This window comes from Manis pentadactyla, chromosome 4, assembly GCF_030020395.1.
Source record: "Manis pentadactyla isolate mManPen7 chromosome 4, mManPen7.hap1, whole genome shotgun sequence".
Lineage (NCBI taxonomy): Eukaryota > Metazoa > Chordata > Mammalia > Pholidota > Manidae > Manis > Manis pentadactyla.
This window is the reverse complement of record NC_080022.1, coordinates 35,781,319-35,804,699: the sequence shown is the minus strand read 5'-3', so window position 1 is coordinate 35,804,699 and position 23,381 is coordinate 35,781,319. Positions and strand designations below refer to the sequence as shown.

Below are 23,381 nucleotides of genomic sequence, written 5' to 3'. Positions count from 1 at the left end.
AATAGCAGTATGGAATTTCCAGGCCTTCAGTAACAGCCAACATACCACTTACTACTATATGCCTGCTTCATATGTATTTATTCAATCCTCACAACGCTGAAAGGCATGTACCGTTATTTAGGGGATGACTGCTCCTGAGGCCCTATAAGTATCATCTTGTAGTATTGCAGAAAAATGGTTAACAGATAGTAGCCATACTCCAAGGCAGGTAGGAATTATGAATCTGCCTTCATCTTTGATTTCTGGTTGTCTTGACCAGATGTCTCTGAGCTTTGTAATCTTCACTGAAGATTTCTACTATAATTTTTGTAAGTCAAAAATAATCATCTTATACCCAAAATAAAACCTTGCCAAAGTCCTAGCAAGTACTACTGTCATAAATAGGGATCTCAAAGGGGAGGGGAGGAGGGAGGGTATTCAAGGGCCAGGGGAGGCAGGTGGTGAGACCCTGGGGCTGAGCCAACCCCGGCCTCTGCTGGGATTCTTAGGCTTGGGTGTGAGTGTGGTGAAAGGAAGTTGAGGGGATGCAGAGATAGGCTCCTCTGAGGGCTGGGCCAAGCCCAGTAAGGCTAAGCGCTGGGCAGGTGGAGTGGAAAAGTACACCTTCTGCTCTTCTGAGTAGCGCTCCTGGGGTGGAACAGCATCCCGGTAAGTCCAGTCACGCCAATGGAAATTAAAGCCTTCAAGCAGAGTGATGCGGTCAGCTCTAGCAGGTATGCAGTCCAGGGGCTTTGTGGGTAGCAGACTGGGCACCTCTGTTCCTGGCAGCAGGACCACTCCCCGGATGGCAAACCAGCCCCCAAAGCGGGGGTGTATGCACACACCCGAAATGTGCTACAGACAGTGATAAAAGGCAAGGTCATGGTTTCACACCAAGTCAACTACCATCACTGCAAGCTAGGCTTGCTCATTACGTCTCACTCAAGGGACACAATTCAATGTGAACTGTCACTCTTGTGGCTGGGCTTCCCTGTTCCCTCTTGGACTACCTTTTTCATAGAGCTCACTCTGGCTTTGGGGAAGGGTTCCTTACGCCGAGCCTCAGTCAACTTCCCAGTCTCACTACTGGTCTAATCACTGCACTGCCCACTCTATCTTGTAACGGTATTAAGAACAGACCAGGTTCTCTGACCTGATGTGTCCCCAGGTAGACTCCAGAAAGCATGTGGGGTTGGACCTCTAGGCAAGGCACACCTTTGTTCTGAACTGTGTCTACCAACTCCATTTCTCAAGGGAGAGAGAATGTAGGACCTGTTATCTTGAGGGACTTTAACGGCCTCTTGTTTTTACTCATTCACACTTGCTCTCTGACCTGGGCTCCCCAGGGGTCAGATTCCACATCCCGTCGTTGGTAGTAGTAAGCAGCCCCTGCCACATGGGCTGCTGTCTGGGCCAGAATCTTGGGGCGCCGATTGGGGTGTACCTCGTAGTCTGTGATGATTTCCACTTGCACCCCTGTGAGGCTCTGGGATAGAGGACAAGATGGAGGCTTCTTTCAGCATGAGGAATCATGCATGACCTTTTCCTACAGAGCCCTAAGTGTATAAACATGGTCCTGTCCTCAGAAGGCACGTTTGTAGGGAAAATAAGACCTTAAACTTGGGGTGGGGGACTCCAGTGTGAATAAAATTATACTGTTCAGGACGGCTCATGTTTAAAGGGAAATACATAAGGTTTTTCTCAGAAACGATTAAGAGAGGTGTCTTGGCTCTGCCCTCTAGAGTCTCAATGTGGAGGAAGACATGGCTCACCTTTGGGGAGACCCAGTGTATTGTGTACATGTGAGTCTGTGGTGGGGGAATATTGTCCTGTCCTCAAAAGGCCTCAAAGACCTCAAAAAAGCTTTAAGATCTAGGGCAGACAGGTGAGAGATGCCCAGGGGACGTTGGGCCTATTCCTCTTTCACTTGGAGGTCAAGGCAAGTCTGGTCTGAGGTTCACGTAGCTGCCTGCCAGTTCAGGGTAAGTGAGATATCTGATTCCAGACCTGGGGGTGCTGCTAGAGGAAGGTGGCTGAACTGGGATGAAAAGGCAGAAATGGAGAGATCACAGTGTCAAGGCTGGCTTTAGGATATCCCACCTAGGAAATGGCTCCTAGCCCTAGATAGGTCTAGATTCTGTCGTGGGCTTGGAGGAGCTGGTGGAAGCAGCTGCAGGTTTGGAATCTGGGGGAGGATATGAGCCTTGCTCACCTCTCTAACACGGCCCAGGTGGTAGGCCACGCACTGGTCCACAGGGTCAGTCAGTGGTCGGAGGTGGCATTGCTGCAGGAAGGGTTTGAGGGCCCGGTCAAACATGGCAGGTGTGCTGAGAACCAGGAAGGCCAGGGTAGGTCCTGGTAGGGGCAGGTGAAAGGCTGGAGGCAGGAGTGCATTGTACCAGGCCACCTGGAACAGAGAGAAAATTAGGCCATGCAGGAGGGCCAACTCAGGGCTTTGCCAGGCCCATACCTTAGCCTGGCATTCAAGTCCTCATACATCTTGCCCCAGCCTCCATCTCATTCACCCAATGAATTTCTCCTGATGCTCTGTGATGCATGTTAATGGAGGACTCATCTGAATTTGACAGTGTTTAGAATAGAGTAGCAGAGAATTCTTGATCACCTAAGAACAAAAGAAATAGACTATACTGTGATTAGTGCAATGACAGGGCCAGGTAAGGGTCCTCTAAAATTAGAAGGCCTCTTGAAAGCTGAGTCTTGAAGGCTGGGAAGGAAACTAACAGACTGACGTGGGGAGGGAGAATCTGGTGTGTGTTCTAAACAGAGGTCACAGCATAAACAAAGACAGGCAAAAAGTACATGGCATGCTTGGAAAAAAAGCAAATTGTCTAGTTTGATAGAAGTAGAGGGTCTATAGAGGGGAGAAGGGAGAGAAGGCTAGAGAGATCAGTAGGGGTGAAATTGTGATTGGTCTTTAACACCAATTTAAGGTATTCACTGGTGACAATGAGGGACTAGCTGTTGAGGATATAAGGAGTAAACTGACATGGTCAGTTTTAGATAGATCTGGTTGCCATGTGGAGGATGGACTGGAGGCAAAAATGACAGCAAGGAGGTTACTGCAGTAATTCAAATGAGAAATAGTGGCCTGGACCAAAGCACAGGTTGGGTGGGTGGAAGGGAGTGGACTTGGGAGATTCAGGAGACAGATTCTTAAAGGTCTTGGTGGCTAACTGGATGTGGGAGTTGGGAGGTGAGAGAAATAGCCTAGGATAACTGACTGGCAGGGCTGCAGGTGGCTATGTTCAGTACAATAGCTCCCACTACCTGGGTCTACTTGACCCACCAGATAGGTGTCCTTGCTCTCCACGATACCTGCCATCCACCACTACCTCCACACCTTTACTCAAGCTGTTCCTGATATCTGGGATGTACAAAACCCTCTTTCCTTCCAATCTATCTTTTCATATATAGCTCAACTCCATTTTTTTCCTGGGAAGTCTTCTCTCTCAAGCTAGACCCAACCTACATCGTCCTTTATATTCTCTCCCAGCACCTTAGTGGAAAGGGAGGGAGCATGCTGTCTCTTACGAATCAGGCAACGGGCTCAACTGAGTTGATTTAGCTTTGTATCCAAGCATAGGGCTCAGAGCAGAGGACACTAGGTAAGTGGGAAACAGACCTATGTAAACAAGGGTTGGTGGTGGTGCCAGACTTCCGTGTCAGGTGGGTGCAGAGTTTCTATACCCAGTCCAGGGCTAGTGATTGGCAACATCATGAATTATCCTTCTGTTGGTAGATGGAACAAATCAGCCAATTGTTTGCTAGGGATGCTCTTCCCTCCACAGATGCCCTAAATCCCAGCCAAGCAAACCTTCCAGGCTCTGCCCTCTTCTAACTCCTTTGGGAAGTTTCCAAGGTGACTATGGCCACACAGGCCCCTTTCTTCCTGTAAATTATATAGGTAACAGAGGCACAAGTTACTGGATCACATGGCGTCTGTTACTCATCAATCTGCATTCTATGGGAGTAAAAGCGTGCCACCGTTTCTTTACCTTTTTAACCCAAGCCCACGTCAACACCCTGTCCCGATAGGTCAGTTTGGACACGGGGCTAGAGGAGCTCGGGAAGGATCAGAAGGCTCCTGGGTCTCACGCCGGTCCAACCACACATCTCGCCCTAGCACCGCAGGAGGGACAAACCTACCTGGAAAGGGTAAACCTCGAAGCCGAAAGGGCACAATGTGTCCTCAATCTTCTGCTTCAGCCCTGCGACCTGCGGGTCCATAGCGCACGCTGCACCCTAAGCTTGCTGGGGAATAGAGTCCCAAGGGTAACCTAGGCTGTTAAATGTCAAGGTCGCTTAGACTCCATTTCCCAAGAAGTCCTGGGACCATCAGCGGGACACCGTTACTAACTGCGCGATGCAGCCTGGAATACGTAGTTCATTTTGTCCGTAGAGACGATCACTACAGAATCAGAAAAACTCGGTTTCCCGGCAAGCTTCACGGGGTGGGTGTGAACGCACGTGTCGCTTCCAGGAAAACGTAGTTCCGCCGCCTACTACGCCAGTGGTTTCCGTGAAGGGCGAACTCAGTTTCCCAAGTGGCGCTGCGGCAGATAGCCCGAGGTCGGGCTTTCCCGGCCTAAGAGCGGGTTTGAACCGGGCGGCGGCAGTAGTCGTTGGCACAGGTTGGGAATGGTGGCGTCAGTGTCCTGTATCTGGGAAGGTCTCGGTCAAGATTCGGCACCTTCATCTCCCACCTGATATCTGCGAGTCAGGGTATCCCGTTTTCCCAGCAGTTCTCCAAGTACGCCGCTCCCCTAACTTGTCCCAGAGGCGCAGTTTGGGTCTGATAATAGCGTCCCTACCCTTAGTATTGAATTCTCACTCCCTTCTTTCCATCTGGCATTGTGGCCTTTCCTGGCTGTGCCTAAGGGTGTCCTGGGCCGATAGAAGAAGGGCAACAGACACCAGGGAGCCAGATCCCTGCCGCAGGGTATGAGTAGGAGCGTGAGTTGGTCTGAGCAGCTCCACACACTTCTCAATGCTACTGATGGAAATGTGGCTCTGCTGGCCTTCTCTGGGCTTGTTGATTGGCTTTAGAATGACGGGGCCTGTTATCCCTGCAGGCAGCAACTGCTGTGGGAGGAGTGAGAGATTCTGTGCGAGGAACTGAAGTTATTGCGGGACCAGCTGCGTGAGTAAAAGATTGAGGATGGGTATGAGTTTACCTGCCCCCTTTTTGGAAATCTGCCTGATGTTCCCTAGTAAGTGGCTATAGTGCTAACTGTTTGAGCTACCCAGAAGTCTGGCTAAGTATTTGTCTTGCCTCTAAAAGTGTTAGTCTCTTCAGTCAAGCAGCTTGGAAACCTCCCATCAGTTGGACTAGAATGTATCTGTTTCCGATTTCAGCACCAGACTGGGCATAAGGCAGGGAGGGGGAAGGAAGTTGGAGAACAGCCCCCTTACATTTTCTCTCACCTGCAGGCCAGCACCAGGAACTGCTGCTGGAACAACTGGCTGAGGGGAGGCAAGCTCAAGCCTGAAGCTGGAAGGAAGGACCAGGACTAGACCTCCTCTTTGTGCCTATCACTTCTTTGTCTGTCTTGTTCTGCAGGCGGACTAGGATACCCTTTCCCACCCTTCTCTGTGCTGCCTCTACCTCCCTCCAAAGCTCTTCTTCCCAAGCCCTCTCCTCCAGGCCATGAGAAAGTGTCCTTGCCCACGTGAGGGTTCCAGCTGTGCTGAGGAGGCCACTTGTGGGGTGGCGGAGTTCCTCCCAGAGACAGAGAAGTTGGGTCCTATCTGGGCTCATGGTCTGGCAGTTGTTGGAGCAGCTGCAAAGTGGCCAGGCAGGCAAGGGTCACACCCTGCAGGCTGCCAGGACAGAGGCTCAGGATGCCTAGTAGGAGCATGATCTCCTCAGGTAAAGGGCCATGGGTGTTTGTGACAGTGGAAGGGATTTTTTTCACATAGGCCAGGAATGGGGATCAAAGTTCAGCTATTCTAGATTTGACATGGGCTTTTAGGGGTGGTATGAGTATCTGTGTTATAGCCCAAAGGGCAGTACTAGCTAGGCATTCATTATTTGATATAGAGTCACCAAAGTATCTTTGTGTGTTTGGAGGATAAAGAGGGAGGAGACTGGAATCCTAGCCTCAGAAAGGAGGACAGTTCTGTGCTGGGAGGGTTGACCCACCATCATCATCTCTGCCTCTGATTCTGTTCCCCTTTCTAGAACCTCTGTTCACGTCCTCCAATCTAAGCTGCCCCTGGCTGCAACCTTTGCCATGTCTCTTTCTTCATCTAGCTCTGAAGTCAGTCTTCCAGACAGTAACAGTAGTTGGGAACTTTTAAGTAAGCTAAGTGGGGGTAAGGGCAGGGATCCCAGTTCTGTGGAGGTTGAATCTGAATGGTGCTTGGATGCCAGCTGCCTAATTGCTTCTGGGTAGAATGAGTTTCTGCCTCTTTCTGTGTAAATCCATAGACCTCTGTGGCTACTTATCCCAAATCAGTCCTGTATGTCCCTCCCCAACAGACAGGCCCAGAGCTTAGTTCTGTGTGTATCACAGTGCTTGCTGATGGTTTGTTCTCTCTTCCCTTTCTCTCCTTTTAGATTTCCAGAGGAGCACACTTTCTAACCTGGAGCCCAGCAGCTTTCAGCTCTAGGCCCAGAGCCTTATGCAGGGGGTATCTATCCTTTAAGAGTCCCAAGATGCTCCTGAGTGACCTATAAGGACTTGTCAGAGTAGTTGGGTGAAGTCTTCTTTGCTTGCCTTCTCCTCCAAGGCCTTGTTTCTGGGCCCCCTGCCCCTCCCCTCTTGATGTAGCTGGTATCTGCCCTCCCTGCTGAGGCTTGTCACTACCTGCTCACCAACTGTAATAAAATGTTTTGTAAGTCTTTCTAATGTGTTTTCTGTGAATCAGCACCCATTTCCTCCTGTTTCTTGACTACTTCCTGCCACCTCTCTCTGAAATCCAAGTTCATAGACATTTACAGCTGTACCTTTGAGTGCAAGCCCTTGCTCAGTGGAACCTGGAAGGAGATGGGAGCTTCCATTCTGGTGGGTAGAATGAGGTAGGACAGTGCTTTGGGGCCAGCAGTAGTAGTGCTGTGGGGATGCAGAGGAGGGTGAGACATTCTGGTGGGCTCTGGACTTGGGCGGTAGGAGGCTCCCTCTCCTCATCTCCAGCTGCTGCCTCTTGAGTTCACTCCACCCTACACAACTTCTCATCCTCAGAAGCCCAGCCTGCATTTCTGCAGCAGTCTCCTCCTCGGTTTCTCTTCTTTCAGTATCTCTGCCTCTAATCCAATGGCTTTTAAAAGTTTTTACTTTTACCTCCAGTAAGAAATACAGTTTACACTGTAGCTTAGTAAAATACAAAGGTATATATTTGTTAACTGAAACAAATTTCCTGATTAAATACTTACTAGGAATGATACACTCTGATATTTTCTATTATATTAAAAAAATGCTTTGTGGCTATTGGTTCTGATTCTTCCACCATTTGATTGCCCTCTGGAAAGACTATCTTCCTAGGTAGACTAAGGGCATCTTTACTTTCTCCTTACCTGGGCTTTGTATTCTAAACAGTGCAGTCCAGGATTTCCTTAGGAGCAGCAGCATCTCATGAAGTCTCATGAGGTCTCTTCCACTGCTAAATATTGCTAAAAGATAATGCCATTCACCCACCAAGTGGATGTTTATTGAGCATAATACATACCAGTCCTGGTATTTATTTGCCCTAAGATGTGCAGTGGGCTCATGTAAAGGTCCCAACTCTTAGTTTAGCTGGCAAGAGGAGACAGTTACCTGAAATAAAAGCACAATAAAAGGCTGAGTAGGGCAGGAACTACTTCCTGTTATGGGATGCATTCAAGGACCTGGCCTAACAGACAGCTCATGAAGAATGGGCCTTTGACGTCTGAGAAAGGCAATTCTCAGTTCTTTCCCTTCAGCATTAGGGATATTGCTGAGATTGGAATGGAATGATAAAGATGAGACTTGGGTCATACAGAATCTGCTCAAGACAAAAAAAAACTTCCCATTAAGACTTACCTTCCTGCTGAAACAGGTGCAAGGAACCCCGTCTTTTACATCTTTCACTGGGCAGGGGATACATCTGGCATGGCAGCCTTATTCAGTTTTACTTGCTACCAGTGCTCTACTTATCAAGTACTTTGCATCAGGTTCTGTGGAAGATAGGTTTGCAAGGGTGCCAAACTTGTAACAACAGAAACATTACAAAGCAATGTGGACCAGTCATGTCCCAACCAGTATGTTAGAGAAAGATGGGATGATCTTGTAGAAAGCACAGGCTATTTACTAGCTGGTGACTCCAGATGAAGAGTACATGAATGTTGTACTATGTTTCACCTTTTTTGTAGGTTTGAAATATTTCAAAATAAAAGTCAAGTGGGTGGGAGAACGTAAGCTTAATAGAGTGACTGACCTGGTGTTTCAAATCAAATTGTGCCCTTCCCTAGCTGTGATACTTAGGCGAGCTTCCTGACCTCTCTCAGCCTGGTTTCTGCCTCTGTGAAATACGGGTAATAAAGCATCAACTTAGAAGTAAAAAAAAAAAAAAAAAAAAAAAAAAAAAAAAAAAGCAATGTGAAGCAAAGGTTTTTGAACTGTCACCAGGTGGCAGCACATGATTTAGTGCCAAAAGAATGATACAGAAGCTTCAGGCCAAGGGGACTGGGCTAGGGTGATCTCTTTTCTCCCTGAGTTAGTTACCAATTAATCTTCTGGAAAAAGTGGCCTTTTAAGGACACTCTCCTGCTCAAGAACCTTTGATAGCTTTTGCAGAATAAAAAGGAAAGGGCAAACTTGGCATTTAAGTCCCACCTACATTTAACCTCTTCTCTCTCTGTTCTTATCTCCTACCATACATCTTTCTTAAACTATTGCCACCAGGAATGAATGACTACCTATCTTCAACTATTCAAATTCCACTCATCTGTCAAGACCCTTCCAGTAGGAGGCAAATCTAAGGCTGTCTAAAAGGACGTCTCTTAATTACAGGGAGTGCTCGTGCAGGAAGGGTGGTACTCCACTGTTTCTTAGCCTCCTTTACCTTGGAAGCCCTAGTCCTGTTCCAATCTTTTCAGGCATGAGAAAATACGCACCTGAGGTCGCGGCATGCGGAAAACACGAGGAAATAGGTGACTGTTGTACAGTTGAATAGAATTTTTATTCCCCACCCAGCTCTTCAAAATAGTTTTCAAGCCAGCGCAAGTGTTACCTCCGTCAAGAAGCCTCCACCGAATTGAATCTCTTATTCGATGAATTGCTGCCTCGGCATTTTGTTTAACCCTATACATTGCTTTTAGTATCTGAACTGGCTAATAATTGTTTGTTTTCTCCCCACACTATACTGAGATCCTGCAGGACCGCTGCATTCATCCGGCTTTTCCTTACTCAGAGAATATCCTCTATAGCAATACCTTCACCAACCCAAAAGCTACCCCAGTAGAATTCATGTTCTGTCGGCTTTATCGCTTGCAAATCGCTTATATGTTTGGCATTTTGATTGGTTCATTTTGTGTTTACTGTCCCGCCCTCTGAGAGGCTCTAGGATTTGGGTTTCCCCCAGGTGTATCCCTTCTCCCTGGTTCCGCCTTTCCAACACACTGCCTCTTCTGTTTTTACTTCTATTTCCTTCTTATTGGTTCCCTTCGTCCTCCAGAGTTGGCGCTGAGAGCTGTTGATTGGCTTTTCTGGACGCCCGTTGTGCCCACCCTCATACCACGTGGCATTCCTAACGCTAATTGGGCAATCCCACTTGCTCGTTTATCATACATTGGCGATTGATTGGCTACTCTGGGGGAGGGCTTGAGGAGAGGGGTGCGACCCGCCCCCGCCCGAATCCCCGCCCCTAGGGCCACTGCCCGGCCGGGTGGTGTTGCAGTCGTTCGCGACCGGGGAGCCCAGTGGGGTGTTATGCTGTGTGGCAGGCTAGCCAACCGGATCGTCTTGGCCCCGCCTGCGGGGCCATGGCAGTAGCCTCCTCGTCCTCCGCTGCCGATAGCCCCGCCGAGTCTCTGGCTTCTGCACGCAGGACCTCCACCGCCTCCGCAGGCTAAGAACCGCTGCCGCCTCCGAGTTCTGAGGGCTACTATGCTCCCTCTTTGCTGCCGCCTACCCCTCCCGCCAGCGCAGGCACCCTCAGCCCCGCCTCAGGTAACGCCAGGAGAGCGCGTGGGGCACAAACCCGGGGCGCCCCGGCCCTCGCGCGCGCGGCTGCTGCACCCGCCTCGGCTCCGAGCATTGGTTCTCGGGTCCCTTAGCACCGACAGGACCCCTTCGCTTCCCAGAGGTCGTCCTCTCAGAGGTTGGGGACACTCCTCCTCGACCTCTTCGTTTTTGCTTCCCTCAGGGTCCCGAGACACCCCTCCGGCCCCACGCCGCCCTCTAGCCTCAGAGGCCGGAATCCGTTAAAAGTTCCTTCATGTCAGGAATCTGGTCCCTGACTTCACTTAGAAGCCTTCCTCAATTAAGAGACTCGGGAATCATTCATTTCCTCGGACAACTCCTGTTTCTGACACCTCCAACTCCACCCCGAGAGCCTCCCTCGTCTCGTCACTCGCTCCTTCAGAGATCTGGACTCCTTCACTTTACTTACCACAGACATACTCTTCCCTCGAAACCTTTCATTTCTACCCTACAGATACTTACCTCGGAGACACTACTGTCTCCCTCTCTTCTTTTCTTCCCTATCACCTCTCTTTTCCGCATCCCTCCTTTTCCTTCTCTGCCTTTTTCACCCTTCCCTTTGAAGACGCTGGACTAAGCCAGTATTCAGATTTAGCTAGAAATGAAACCTTAGTTCGTCTAATTAAAAAATGTATACGATTTATACCTCTGAGAAAACCTTGCTAGAGAATTTGGACTTTATTCTGTAGATATAGGGAGCCTTTGAAGGTTTTGTAGCAGGAATTTTGTATGATTGCTGTCTCCGGTGAAAAAGTGGAGGAAGAATTGAAAGTGAAGACAGTATGGAGGCAGAAAGCCTAGGTAGGTGGGAAACTTAGTGTGCTAAGCCAGGTCAGAGGGGATGAACTGGAATAGTGTTAGGAAAATGAAGAGAATGGCATGCAATTCAATGAGGTTTCCAAATAGCGTTGAGATGACTGACTAGTGGGAGGTTTCTGACTTGGCTGATAGGATGGTTTGTTAGTGTTAATCAAAGTAGGGATCATAAAGAAGCAATCTTGAGGGAAGATAATGAATTTGATTTTGGACAAGCTCAGTTTGAGGTGTGTTTCAGGTATCACTGTGGGCAGCGTGAGGTCTGAAAACTGGGAGAAAGGCTGGAGCTAAATAAGTAAGGATTAACAGAATATATGGGGAAATGCAATATAGGGGATATTTTGTTTCTAAGTATGGAATGGTAACACGAAAAGAAGAGAATAAAAGGGCAATGGACCAGAAGGAACATCATTGTTTGAAGGGTAATAGACACTGAGAAAAAGAGGTTAAAAAAATGGGAAAAGAACTAGAACAGAATGGCATTATAATCGAAGCCAAAGGAAGAAACAGTTTCAAAAAGGAAGGGGGTGACCGTCAGTGTCAAGTGCTCCAGAGATCAAGAAGAATGAGGATTAGGAACACATCATTGAATTTAGCAATTAGGAGATCATTTGTTTCCTTTAAAAGATACTTTAGACAGTGTGATGGTAGCAATAGGTCATGATGGATTGAGGAATAAATGGGAGACAGTGAGTAAAATTACTGCTTCAACAAGTATGGTTGTGAAGGAGAGCTGATAGTAGTGAAACATCTTTTTTGTGAATACGTTACATGCTAGGTACGGAAAAAATGCTCTGTAGGTCACAATAGCCTTGTGGTTTAGGTATCAGCATCCCTCTTTTACAATTGGGAAGATGATAGGTAAGAATTTGAACAGGTCTGTCTGGCTCTGAAACTTATGTTCTTTCTACTGTGGCACATGTGTGTTTTTCTTTTTAGTATGGGTAAAGCAGTTTTGTAGATTGAAGGGAAAATTTGCCTATGAAATATATTGAGCATTTCATTTTTTGACACCAAAATGATAGAAGTCAAGATGGAGAATGATGTGTTGGAAGGGAAGGTGAGGTGAGGGAGGGAGTTTCATAGATGGCCTTATTTTCTTGATGTGATCAGTTATCTGAGGAGACATCAATTACCTTTGGAGACCAAAGAAAATATGGTAAGTTTCTGATTTGAGTATTATGGCTTTGGAGATCTTCAATGGAAAATGAGAGGACTGGATTAAGGATTAAAAAAAAAAAAAGACTGCTGAGCACATTGAGGGCCCAGTTAAAGTTAGAAATAATATATTTGTAATGGGGCCCAGTAGCATGGATTTTACACTTTATCCAGTAGCCTAAAAGGAGGAGGGCATAAAAGATGGTTGGGTTGATTCACAATTGGAATTTACAAGAAGGAAAAGTAAAATGGAGAGGAACCTTACGGTGCTAGTGATAGTGTGGGAGATATGATGGGCACTGAGGGTTACAAGAAATAAAACCTTCAGAGGGGCTGGTGTACTTGGAGAGTAAGGAGACAGAAATGTGGCTGAAGACCAGGTTTTGTTAAGAAGTGCAGAAGGAGAAAGCTGAGTGTTCAGTGGTTCTAGGTAAAAGCAAAAATTGAGTGTGACTGTCTCAGTGTTGTCGAAGGGGAATTGAAGGTATAGGTTATTGAAATACTGGGAGGTTAAGGAGCTATGAAGTGTATTGAATATGTCATCTATATGGGTGTCACAGTTACCCAGTATGATAGCAGGAAATGGAACACAGGAAATACTGGGTCCTATAGGTGGGACTGCTCAGAATTGAGGTGTCCAGATTGAGTTGGAAGTTCCTTGGCACTTATTAGAAAGTGGTACTAGGTGGTACATGATCACTAGTTGTTGATCTCAATTAATGTAAAGATCCTCATATGCTTGGGAGTCCTGGATGTATGGTGTTTTATTCTCTCATACAGGTGTATATTTGGGATGGTGTTAAAAACAAATCCTCTGTGATTTGGCACATGAGGGGCCTGTTTAATTCTGTTTGAAAGGGTATGTGTTGGGAGGCTGGGCTAGGGACTCTCTATCCAGGGTCCTCACTAACATTTGGTACTATGTTAATTGTAAAAAGAAAATTACATATGTACATGTACTCATACTCTGGTTTAGAGTAGAAAGCTGACTGGCTTTAATGCTTTCTTCCCCCTATGTGAAACAATATGTTTTGATATATTCTTACTTTGTATACTTAACTGTTCTGCAAAATAAAAGTTGTATTGGAATTTGAAACCTGTGATAAGGGTTTTTATGAGAATTTCTCTCTTCCAGTAAATGAAGTCCAATTATTACATTGCATGGAGTGGGTGATGATGAATGTTTTGGACCAACAATGGGTATTATACTATTTTCCAAGTCATCATATGGAGCAGACTTCAGTGTGGTATCATGTGTATGATTTTTGCTGAGCACTCAGAGGAGTGGTTGTTTCAGAGAAAAGCTTGCTTGTGATAATTTTTAAATCTTCCATTCCTGAAACATTTCAGAAAGGCAGTGTGATATAAGGAAAAAACAATGGAAGTTCTAACTGATCAAGTCTGTTATTAGCCATCTGATTGTAGGCAAATTTCCTTTCCTTTGTGAGTTTTAGTTTTTTTTTTAATTTAATCTTTAAGTAGGTTATACATTCAAATGGTTAAATAAATTTTGCATTTATATATTTTATATAAATATTGAAAGTCTCACCCCATTCAACCAGTTCCATGCTCCTCCCAATCACTTTTACTAGTTTCTTTATATCCTTTTAGACTTTGTTTTGGCAAATCTTTACAAATATGAATAATCTTATTTTTCCCACTTGTCATGCAAAAGTTAGCCCTTCGTTCCCCACTGTTCTGCAATGCCCCCCCCACCTGCTGCGTTTTCACTTAATGTATCTTGGAGACCTTTCCAGATCATGTATAGAGGGCTTCTGCTTACTTCTTTCCTTCCTCCCTCCCTTCATTTCTTTCTTTCACCTGCATAAAATTCCACTGAATAAGATTTTATTTAACTAGTTCCTTATATTATTTATTTAACTAGTTCCTTATTGTTTGACATTTGTGCTGCTTCCAGTCTTTTGAAATAAGCAATTCTGTAATGAAGACCCTTGAACACAGGCCGTTTTACATGTGTTCAAGTGTATTTGTGGGATGAATTTGCAGAAAGTGGGATTTATAAGTCAAAGGATATACTCATTTATAACTATGAAATATATTGTCAAATTGCTCTCCATAGGGGTTGTTCCACTATACATTGCCTATTCACTCACCATTAGCAGTATCATAGCTAATACTTATATGGTGCTTACTATTTGCCAGATATTATTCTAAGTGCTTTATATGCATTACCTCACTTAATAATACCCCTTTGAGGTAGTTACTATTATTATTTCCATTTTTCAGATGGATATATTGAGAAATAGAGAATTTAAGTAAGTGACTTGCCCAAATCACATGGCTACTGTGGCAGAAATTCAGACTAAACACTATGGCTACAGGATCAGGGTTGTCAATATTATGCTTTTTGTTGATATCAAACATGAATTTTTGCCAATCTGATAGAGAAAAACGATACCTCAGAGTAGTTTTAAGATTTAAAAAGTTATTTTCAGGTTGAACGTCTTTTTATATTATATGAGTCACTCATATTTCCTTTCATGTAAACTACTTGTTTAAATCCTTTTCTGTTGTCTTAGGTCTCTTTCCTATTGATTTCTAGGTCTCTTTTTGTATATGTTAGGATAAACTTTTTGTCGATGGTATGTATTGCAAATATTTTCCACTTTCATACTTGTCTTCTGACTTCTTTTATTCCCATGTAGATCTTCTAGGTTTTTATGCAAACTTCTTTTAGACTCTCTTGGCTTTTCTTTTATGGCTTTTGGATTTTGAGTCATAGAAAGGTCTTCTCCATTTCAATCCTTAGTTTTTTAACCTATCCAATGGGAGCACGAAAACAATTATTGTGAAGGTCAAAGTGCTTTGTGAACTATAAACTGTAAATCATTATACAGATGAAATATGATGTTATTTATTAATTTATCTTCTGAGCAAGTTGTGTAAGGCTATGAACTCTTCTGCATTAAATGGAATAGAATGACATAATTTTCTTTCTATAGTGTGGGAAACTCGTGTGGTATTGATCTTGTGGTCAATGTTTTCCTTGGACAATTTGTACTTTTTCAAAAGTAGGCACTGTGGAAATCCTGAAGTGTTTTTGTGTACTTCAGTCTTGTTTTTTGTATTAGGTATAATTAGAATCTGACTAAAAGTTCTCAAAAATGGTTTTGCTTTCACCTTAACTGTGGTTCACAAATTTGCATATTATTTCCTTTCGATATTGTATTCCTACAGATTGGTAGGTACTTGTAATTGGGAAGACCTTCGTATTTTTGTGTGTGTGTGATTATAAAATTAATGCATTTTCATTAAGGAAGGAGGGAAAATAGAGATGATTTTAAAGGGCATGAAATAAATTATTCAAATCTTTCCAAGATTCAGAGTTAATAGCCAATGTTAACATTTTGGACTGTATTCTCTCAGAATTCTTTTTGTGTGTGTGTCCGTATTATCATCACCAACTCACCAGGACTTGGTAGTGCCTGGTTCCTAGCGCTAAATAAATATTTGTTGACTAAGTGAATGAAAGAATGAAATAGAAATGAATGGAATGAATAGAAAGTATGGAATTTCAATGTCCTCTTTATTTTCTTTTTTCTCCATTGTAAACTTTGATCCAGACAGTAGTATTAAAATGGGTATGCCACAGTCCATTTGGAGGTAAGTTCAAGTCTAAGCCCACATGGAGCTCATAGTTCAGTGTAAGAGACAGATAAGCAACAATTAAAATACTGTGTGATAACTATAATAGAGATTTGTGTAAGGCATTATCAAAACACAGAAAAAGAATTGAGGGGTCAGAGAACAATTCCCACATGAGATAATTACTGAGGGAGCCATGTAGAAGAGGTCAGGAAGAACTTACCAGGGAGAAAGAATACTACATGCATAGGCACTGAAGTATGAGCAAGGATCTACAAGTCAATTTCTGCATCTAGAGTAAATTGTGACTGTTCTTCTGGCTAGAATTGTTAGATAGGGGCCAAATAAGAAAGAGCCTTTATATCACACATGAAGAGTTCTCCAAGGTTTATTCATCTTGGAGAATAGATTGAAAGAGGTGTGAGAGTGGAGATAGGAAGACCAAAGAGGACATTAATTGAGTACACAGCTAAAATGAGGTGAACATCAATTAAGCCAAGACAGAAAGGGAAGGCCACACTTGAACAGTGGGTTAAGTCTGCAAAATAATTATTAGGTCAGTTTTAGTAGAGCAAAGTCTTTGAATTCCAGGCTAAGGAATTTTATATGCAACAAATGTCATTGAATATTAACTGTCATATGTGTTGTATGAACTGTTAAGGTTGCTGTTTGCTTCCTTCCTGCTTGTCTGAAATGATGTTGAAACCTTTTATATCTATGACATAGTAGAAATATTATCAAAGACAGTTGTGTTTAAACAGCAGTGAAATTTTGGACTGAAAAATGACCCTTTATTTAAAAAGAAATATAAATACAGTTAAGGACACATGAAAATAGGCATTGTGCATCTTACTACGCAGATGGACAGTGACTGAGAAGGGGTATGTGGGGGGGACTTGGTGAAGGGGGGAACCTAGTAAACATTATGTTCTTTCTGTAATTGTAGGTTAATGATACCTAAATAAAAATAAAAATAAAAAAAAAAGAAAATAGGCATTGTGTGAAAATAAGCATTATTTAAACATAGTTATGTGCTCTCTCCTTTGGATTCTTATGACCAGATAACTCTTCTGGTGTGGTAAAGCTCTGGTTTTGTCAAGGCTTCACAATAAGTTTAAGGAAATCATATTAAAAGCCCTCTTAAGCTCTGTAATTACATTAAATAATATATTTTTAACTGGAACCAGATTTTTTTCCTTAAATCAGAAAGAAAATATTTCAAGGTCGCAAATCTCTCTCAGAAAGTTAAATGCCAGGTAACATGCTGTAGTTAATATGAGTTTAGTTGAAAGACTACATCTTTTGTATTTGCATTTCAGTACATTTGTATTAATTGTTTTAAAAGACTCGGATTCGTTATACATTGGTTGTGAAATTATGTGCACTTTGCTACATTTATTATGTCAAGTCAGCATTGTTTTATAATTACAGAAGCAACATGACACTACAGAAATTTTAGAATAATAGTAAAGAATAAGTCATAATCTTTCCACCCTAAAGTAACATTCACTTTGGTATAATTAATTTTTCCCAGAGCATACTATATAATTATAATTATTCAATTTGTACATCCTTTGCCCCTCCCTCTTCTATTTAACATATACATTTTATGTCCTGTAGTCTAAGCTACTATTGTGGGAACAATGAAAGGGTGGTTTTTAATTTTTCTAATCTTTTTAATCTTCATTTTTTTTAAACAAAAATAATACATGGTCATTTTAAAAAACAACCAGACAGAAATATATTCCATAAAAAAAATGAGTGTCTTTTACAATCACCTTCACCAAGATGACAGTTTAGTATAGGTAGTCCCCTAAATTCTTTTCTAGGAATATACTAATGTTTACTATTGTATTAAAAAACTACAAAACAAGATTATACTATACATTCTGTTATACCCTACTGTTGTTATTTAACAGTGAAACTTGGACATCTTTCCATGTTAGTATGTACAGAATTTACCTAATTCTTTTAATGACTATATAATGTTAAATTATATGGGTATACTACAGTTTATTTAACCTAACCCTATTGATGGACATTTGGATTGTCTCCATTTTTTTTTCTATTACTGATAATGTGTAAGTTAATATTCTTGTACATACATCTTTGTGTGCTTATAGTAATTGTCATCTTTAATGGCTATGTAATATTCCTTGTAGCATAAATAATACATTTGAGAAAGAAATAAGGTTGAATAAAAATATTTTTGGTGAATATTTTTTATAATACTTCATGTTATTAATTTTATTTTCCTTTTTATCTGATTTCTCCTTTGGCCTTTGTCATGTAAGCTATAGAACAGCGTATTCTAACCCCAGGAACCTCACTTCCTCTTTCCTTTTGATTGCTTTCCTTCCCACAGTCCCTGAAATAGACTTGTTACTCACTTTATCAGAAAAAGAGGTGAGTTGCTTATCTGTCCTAAGTTTCAGGTCTTCTTCTAATCAAATGGGAAAATAATCAAGAGATATTATACTAGAAAATTCATACATCCTAGTACTTTAGCATCTCAGCTTATTTGAATGGGATCTAGTACCAGCTTATTTTGCTACAAGTTTCATGTTCTAACATAAAGTTGTAGATAAATTTTAGTGTGCTTAGAAAATTAAAAACTGAGTCTTATGCAGGTTATGGGAAATAGTAGTCCTACTTAGATCATGTATGTAATATCGTGTATATTTCTTGCTATTGCATTTTAGAGGGGTTTTTTGGAGGGCAGTTAAGGCTAAACCAGGGAGATCTTGATGCCATTCCATGGGAAACCTGAAAGACTTATGTATATTTGCCCTTGGGAAGGCTAAGTGACTGAAAAGCTATCAGAAAGAGAAAAAAACCAGCCTTAATTTGCTGTTTCAGAACTAAGATTAAAGTGGGGTGGGAGAGTGAGAGGAAAGGGAACCCAAATTTATTAATTGCTTAGTATGTGTATGCCTAGTGTTTCATATATACATTTTTCTTATTTAATTCCTTAGTATGTGTTCATTTAATTCTCATAATAACTCAGTGAGATTTATCTATTTTGTAGATAAGGAGAGAAGTTAAGTAACATGCCCAAGATCATTTAGCTACTAAATTGGAATCAGATTTTTAAAAATGTGTCCTGTTTAATTTGTTTAGTCACTCACCTATATTTTAAATAACATATAGAAATACATTATTTTAGAAAAAGTACCTTTTTTCTTCTCTCATTTCATGAAATTTTATCCATCTATGCATGCCTTTTCAATCTCAGTCTTTGCCGTCACTAGATCCTTTTTGAAATTATCTAGCACAGTTTGCCATGATGTTACCTCTTCCATCTGAACTGTTTTAGATACAGCAGTTTTTGAATACGTATATGCTGCTTCATTAGAAAATTTTTTCCAGGCAAGAAGTACTCATTCACACAACATAAGACTCATTGCTTCTCCCATTTCTAGTGTTGGTATTTGTCATCTCAATGCTATATTCATATGCTGGGTTTTTTTAATTGACAAAAAATTTATCATATGTTTCTGAAGTCTTTATTGTTTTATTGTAAATAAGAACACTTATTTACTCATCACCTATATATAACAATTATTAACATTTGGTAAAATTTGTTACATCTGTTTTTTGATACATTTTAATGCAAATAGAGACATATTTAATTTCTACGTCTGTGTGCATCTGCAGAAATAAGTCTTATACAATCTTGATATCATTATCACACTTAAGAAAATCCACAATAATTTTCTATCATCTCATACTAGTCCTTATTAAAATTTCCCATTATTTTTTATAACTAGTTCAAATCAGGATACAATCAAGTATCATTATTGTATTTAATTGTTATAACTCTTAATTTTCCTTCAGAGTCAGAATTTGAATACAATACTGTGTTTTTCCTATGCTTTTCTCTTCTTGGAAAGCAAAAGCTTTCTAACCAGTGGAACTTTCCAATAAAAGAACAGGCTTCTGGAGGAACTAGGGAGCTCTTCATTGGCGGTGCTGTTTTAGTAGGCTGATTCTGGCTTCTTTAGTGCCCAGTCCAGTGGACACTTGTCTTCATATTATTTGACTTCCATTGTGACATTTGGTATGTTCATCATTTCTACCTTTGGCTTGTGTGACATACTTCTCTTGGTTTTATTCTTTCCTTTGTTATTTCTTTTTTTGTCCTGTATATGTTGATGTTCCCTTAGCCTCTTACCTGATCTCACCTAAGGACATAAGGAAGGAGACGGGGCTTTGGTACATAGTAGCAATTCATGTGCTCTATTCTGGGAAACTCTTTAGGCTATATCTAAGTGCTAATGACTTCGAAGTCTGTATTTCAGTCTAGTCCTTTCTCCTGAGCTCCACTGTAGTGTCTCCATCTACCTCCTGGACATTATCACTTGGTGTTCTTTCAGGCATTTCAAGATCAGAAAAGAATTTGAGTCTCTAAACAAATCTTTTCCTTTTCCCAAGGTGAATATCTTGTCATTCCCCCATCACCCAAACCAGAAATATGGGAAGGATTCTAGTGAAACCTGGAGTCACTTAGATACTTCTTATATCTCCTATGTTCATTTGCTCACCTTTTAAAAATCACCTATTTCCTCTTCTAATTCTCTGTCCTGACTGATAGTGCCTTAATTAAGCTCATCTTACTTTTAATCTGTCATTAGCAATTATTACACTGTAGTGTATTCATTAATTTACATGTGTCTTTCTTGGGAGACTAAGGTCCTGGAGGGGTGGAGTCATGTTTTATTCAGTTTTCTATATCCTCCCAGAGAAGCAGTAGTATAGTGGTTAAGAATACAGGCTCTGGAGTTGAACTCTGGCTCTAACACTTCTTGGCTGTAAGAGCTTGGACAAGTTAACTAATTGTGTCTCTTTTTTCACATTTGTAAAACAAGGATTATAGTAGTATCTATTTTATAGGGCTGTTATAAATATGAAATATAAATCACTTGGGAGAGCATCTGGATTATAGTAAATGCTCAGTAAATATTATAGCACCTGTCATAATGCCTTTTACCTAGTGAAAACCCAATTAACATTTGAGTCAGTTAATAGAGGGGATTCTTGAATTGGCCAAAAGATTGGACTGGTTAATCTCTAAATGCCTTTACACTGAGTTTCAACCTAAAACCATGTTTTATGTCATGACCTAGGGCCTGGTAGATTGCAGTTACAATAGCAAATAAGATGCTTATCTTATATAGGTTGAAGAATTGGCTTTTGATCTATCTGGTGTTAATATATGCCATTGTTTATATTCATGGCTAATTAAATAGGGGATGCCAGTTTTTATGTTAGATTGCCTTTGGTTTGAATGGAAACTGCAACTCATTTCACAGCAGATTGGCAAGTTCAGCAGTATTGCTTTTATTTTGAATTAGGCAGTCATCCTGAAATGTGTCTGTATTTGCTATGTTGGTCCATAGAAAGGATAGAGCCTGAGCAGACCTGTCATGTAGATTTGCAATGTGGTTGATCTTGATACACAGCTACTATTCCTACTTTGGACTATGGCCAGTTTTCTGGGCTACCTCTTACCGGTGAATCCTTGTTTTATTTTGACTTAGCGACTTTTATGATAGAAAACAAAAGGATTAGGATATTATGTTTGCGTTCTTATCCTACACTTTGTATCCAGGGTATAAAAGTACGCTGGTTCTAAGAAATCCTCTTCACTCACTCTTTGGGAATTCATCACCAACCTTATGCACACACGATTCTATATTTGGATGGATGTTGAAGATTTTTGGTTGCTGGCTGACACTTTGCCATATCCTGCTACACTGGTTGATTGCTGTTCAGTGCGTTGCAGGATTTTATTTGTGTCTACATTGTTGGGAAGTCTCATCCACTTTGTTCTTGTGAGATGAAAAGGTTAGAAGAAAAATACTGTACAATAGAATGAAAAAGAAAGAATGATTGACACTTGGAGTATCTTCTCTGTCAGCTTGGAATCCATTCTTTAGACAAGCTAAACTAATGTTTAAACCAAAGCTAAAATTTCTGTCTAGAATGTGATTAAATGACTGAAGGCTTTTGATCCAGAGGCTAGTGGAGCTATCATCTGGATATTCTTTACTCTCTATTGTTAAGGTAGAGTGGGGAATAGTCACACTTTTACCTAGCTAATATACAAATCACTTTTTTGGATTTTTTAAAATGGAGTATAGTTGATACACAATATTATATTGGTTTCAAATATAAAACATGGTGATTCAACAGTTACATGCATTGTTAAATGCTCATCCCAAGCGGTGTAGTTGCTATCTGTCAACATAAAAAGATGTTACAGAACTATTGACTATTCGCTATGCTGTACTTTCATCCTTGAGACTAATTTATATGATGATTGAGATTTTGTACGCAAAATCATTTATCACAGAAATTTAGCTGTTCTTCTGGAGGAGACATGTCATAGTGGGAAGTGTTTGGATTTGGAACTACTGAACTTGATTCCTGAGTCTGTTGCTAGTTGAGTTTGAGCAAGTCTTTTAATCTCTCAGTGTCTTCATTTCTTCCTCTTTAAATTGGAGATGATAATGCCTAATTTGCAGTGTTGTCGTAAAGATTAGAGACAGCATATGTAAAAATACTTGGTAGAATGCATGGTGGAAGACTTGGTAAATGGTGGCTGCACTGTTGTTATTTTCAGAAGCATTTCAGATGGGAGTATGTTCTAACTGGAAGTCCTAAAAAATTTCTCTGGAAAATGATTTGTAGAATTCCTACTTTGGAAAAGTAAAATATATAATATTGGATATAGGATATTTAGTTCTCTTTGTTTATTGATAGCTTTTCAAATACTTTCCTCAATCAAAGCTTTTAATTGTACCTTCTTTGTGAAAAATAAATCCATCCCAATGTAAGTGAAAAATTAGCCTTTGAAAAGACAAAACTGCCTATGTAGAAAAGAAAGAAAAACAGTTTTGAACTTCCAAGTTTATAAATATTGAAATTGAGAACACAATTACTAAAAATTTATTTGTGTCTTTGTAAGCAACATAATTTTAGCATTTTTGAAAGACTGCTAAAGGCTATTTCATAGTTTAAAACAAAACTGATGAAGCTTTCTAATAGTGTTTCCCAACAGGGGCAGTATTGGCATTTATGGCAGGACAATTCTTTGTTGTGCCAGGACTGTTCTGTGCATTGTAGGATATTTATCTTCCCTGGCCCCTGCCCACTAAAATGCCAATAATGCCCACCCCACACCCCCGCCATTGTGACAATAGCTCCTCCCTGACTGAGGACCTCCCTCCCTCTAAATTTTCACCTGCCTCTAATGGAGAACCACTGGGACTCTAGCTGAAATATTTTAATGAAGCAGATCATAGTATCATCAGTTTCATTTAAGAATTCCAGGTTTTTACAAGCTTAAAATTATTCTTGATCAACAAAGTATAGTCTGTTGAATCAAGTAATTTCTTTAGAGTGAAATCTGCATTTTTTTCAAACATATCGTTCTATTAAATGTGAGAGTAATTGTGTCTGTTCCCCCAAAAATCTATACTTTAAGGGGCACTATTAGTATTACAAGGTAATATTCCATAAATAACACCAAGAGAGGTAATATAGAGGTTGAAAACAAAATCTCACATATTTCAAAGTATGTATTTTCTGATTTTAAAATTATTTTGAGGTAAAAAAATAAGGTGTGGTTTTAGA

The 23,381-nt window shown here is 41.3% G+C and overlaps 3 protein-coding genes across 8 annotated transcripts in view; 2 read left to right on the top strand and 1 right to left on the bottom strand.

Moving 5' to 3' along the window:
* Positions 1–61: 61 nt before the first annotated feature.
* Positions 62–4,304, bottom strand: MMACHC (metabolism of cobalamin associated C). Of its 5 annotated transcripts, none has more exons than XM_036892958.2 (5): positions 4,147–4,268; positions 2,505–2,602; positions 2,192–2,386; positions 1,313–1,465; positions 62–834 (listed from the first exon to the last, which is right to left on the bottom strand). In XM_036892958.2, the coding sequence occupies exons 2-5, from the start codon at positions 2,535–2,537 to the stop codon at positions 418–420; spliced, it is 798 nt and encodes a 265-aa protein (XP_036748853.2). In that variant the 5' UTR covers positions 2,538–2,602; positions 4,147–4,268; the 3' UTR covers positions 62–417. The 5 variants fall into 5 exon arrangements, with proteins under 5 accessions (XP_036748853.2, XP_036748854.2, XP_036748852.1 ...); XM_036892959.2 differs by lacking the exon at positions 4,147–4,268 and adding an exon at positions 3,623–3,637; XM_036892957.2 differs by lacking the exon at positions 2,505–2,602 and having other exon boundaries at positions 4,147–4,304.
* A 59-nt stretch (positions 4,305–4,363) lies between these two features.
* Positions 4,364–6,846, top strand: LOC118916214 (CCDC163 homolog). The gene is made up of 5 exons (XM_057499452.1): positions 4,364–4,379; positions 4,443–4,750; positions 5,073–5,140; positions 5,431–5,473; positions 6,560–6,846. The coding sequence occupies exons 1-4, from the start codon at positions 4,364–4,366 to the stop codon at positions 5,465–5,467; spliced, it is 429 nt and encodes a 142-aa protein (XP_057355435.1). The 3' UTR covers positions 5,468–5,473; positions 6,560–6,846.
* Positions 6,847–9,831: 2,985 nt separating this feature from the next.
* The window catches only part of TESK2 (testis associated actin remodelling kinase 2), a 130,451-nt gene continuing 116,901 nt past the window's right edge, over positions 9,832–23,381 (top strand). For both annotated transcript variants that reach the window (XM_036892792.2, XM_036892790.2), the window contains exon 1: positions 9,832–10,130. The gene's annotated coding sequence lies outside the window, so the exon portion shown is untranslated. The remainder of the gene's footprint in view (positions 10,131–23,381) is intronic.

Bases quoted from the DNA above. Each gene is read 5' to 3' on its own strand.
- MMACHC (XM_036892957.2), bottom strand. From the start codon at position 4,227: ATGGACCCGCAGGTCGCAGGGCTGAAGCAGAAGATTGAGGACACATTG. The intron at 1,466-2,191 runs GTGAGCAAGGCT...CCTCTATCCCAG, and splicing joins ACCTGGGCCGTGTTAGAGAG to AGCCTCACAGGGGTGCAAGT. The intron at 835-1,312 runs GTCAGAGAGCAA...CACTGTCTGTAG, and splicing joins CTGACCCCTGGGGAGCCCAG to CACATTTCGGGTGTGTGCAT.
- LOC118916214 (XM_057499452.1), top strand. The intron at 4,751-5,072 runs GTACGCCGCTCC...TTATCCCTGCAG, and splicing joins TTTTCCCAGCAGTTCTCCAA to GCAGCAACTGCTGTGGGAGG. The intron at 5,141-5,430 runs GTGAGTAAAAGA...TCTCACCTGCAG, and splicing joins GTTATTGCGGGACCAGCTGC to GCCAGCACCAGGAACTGCTG.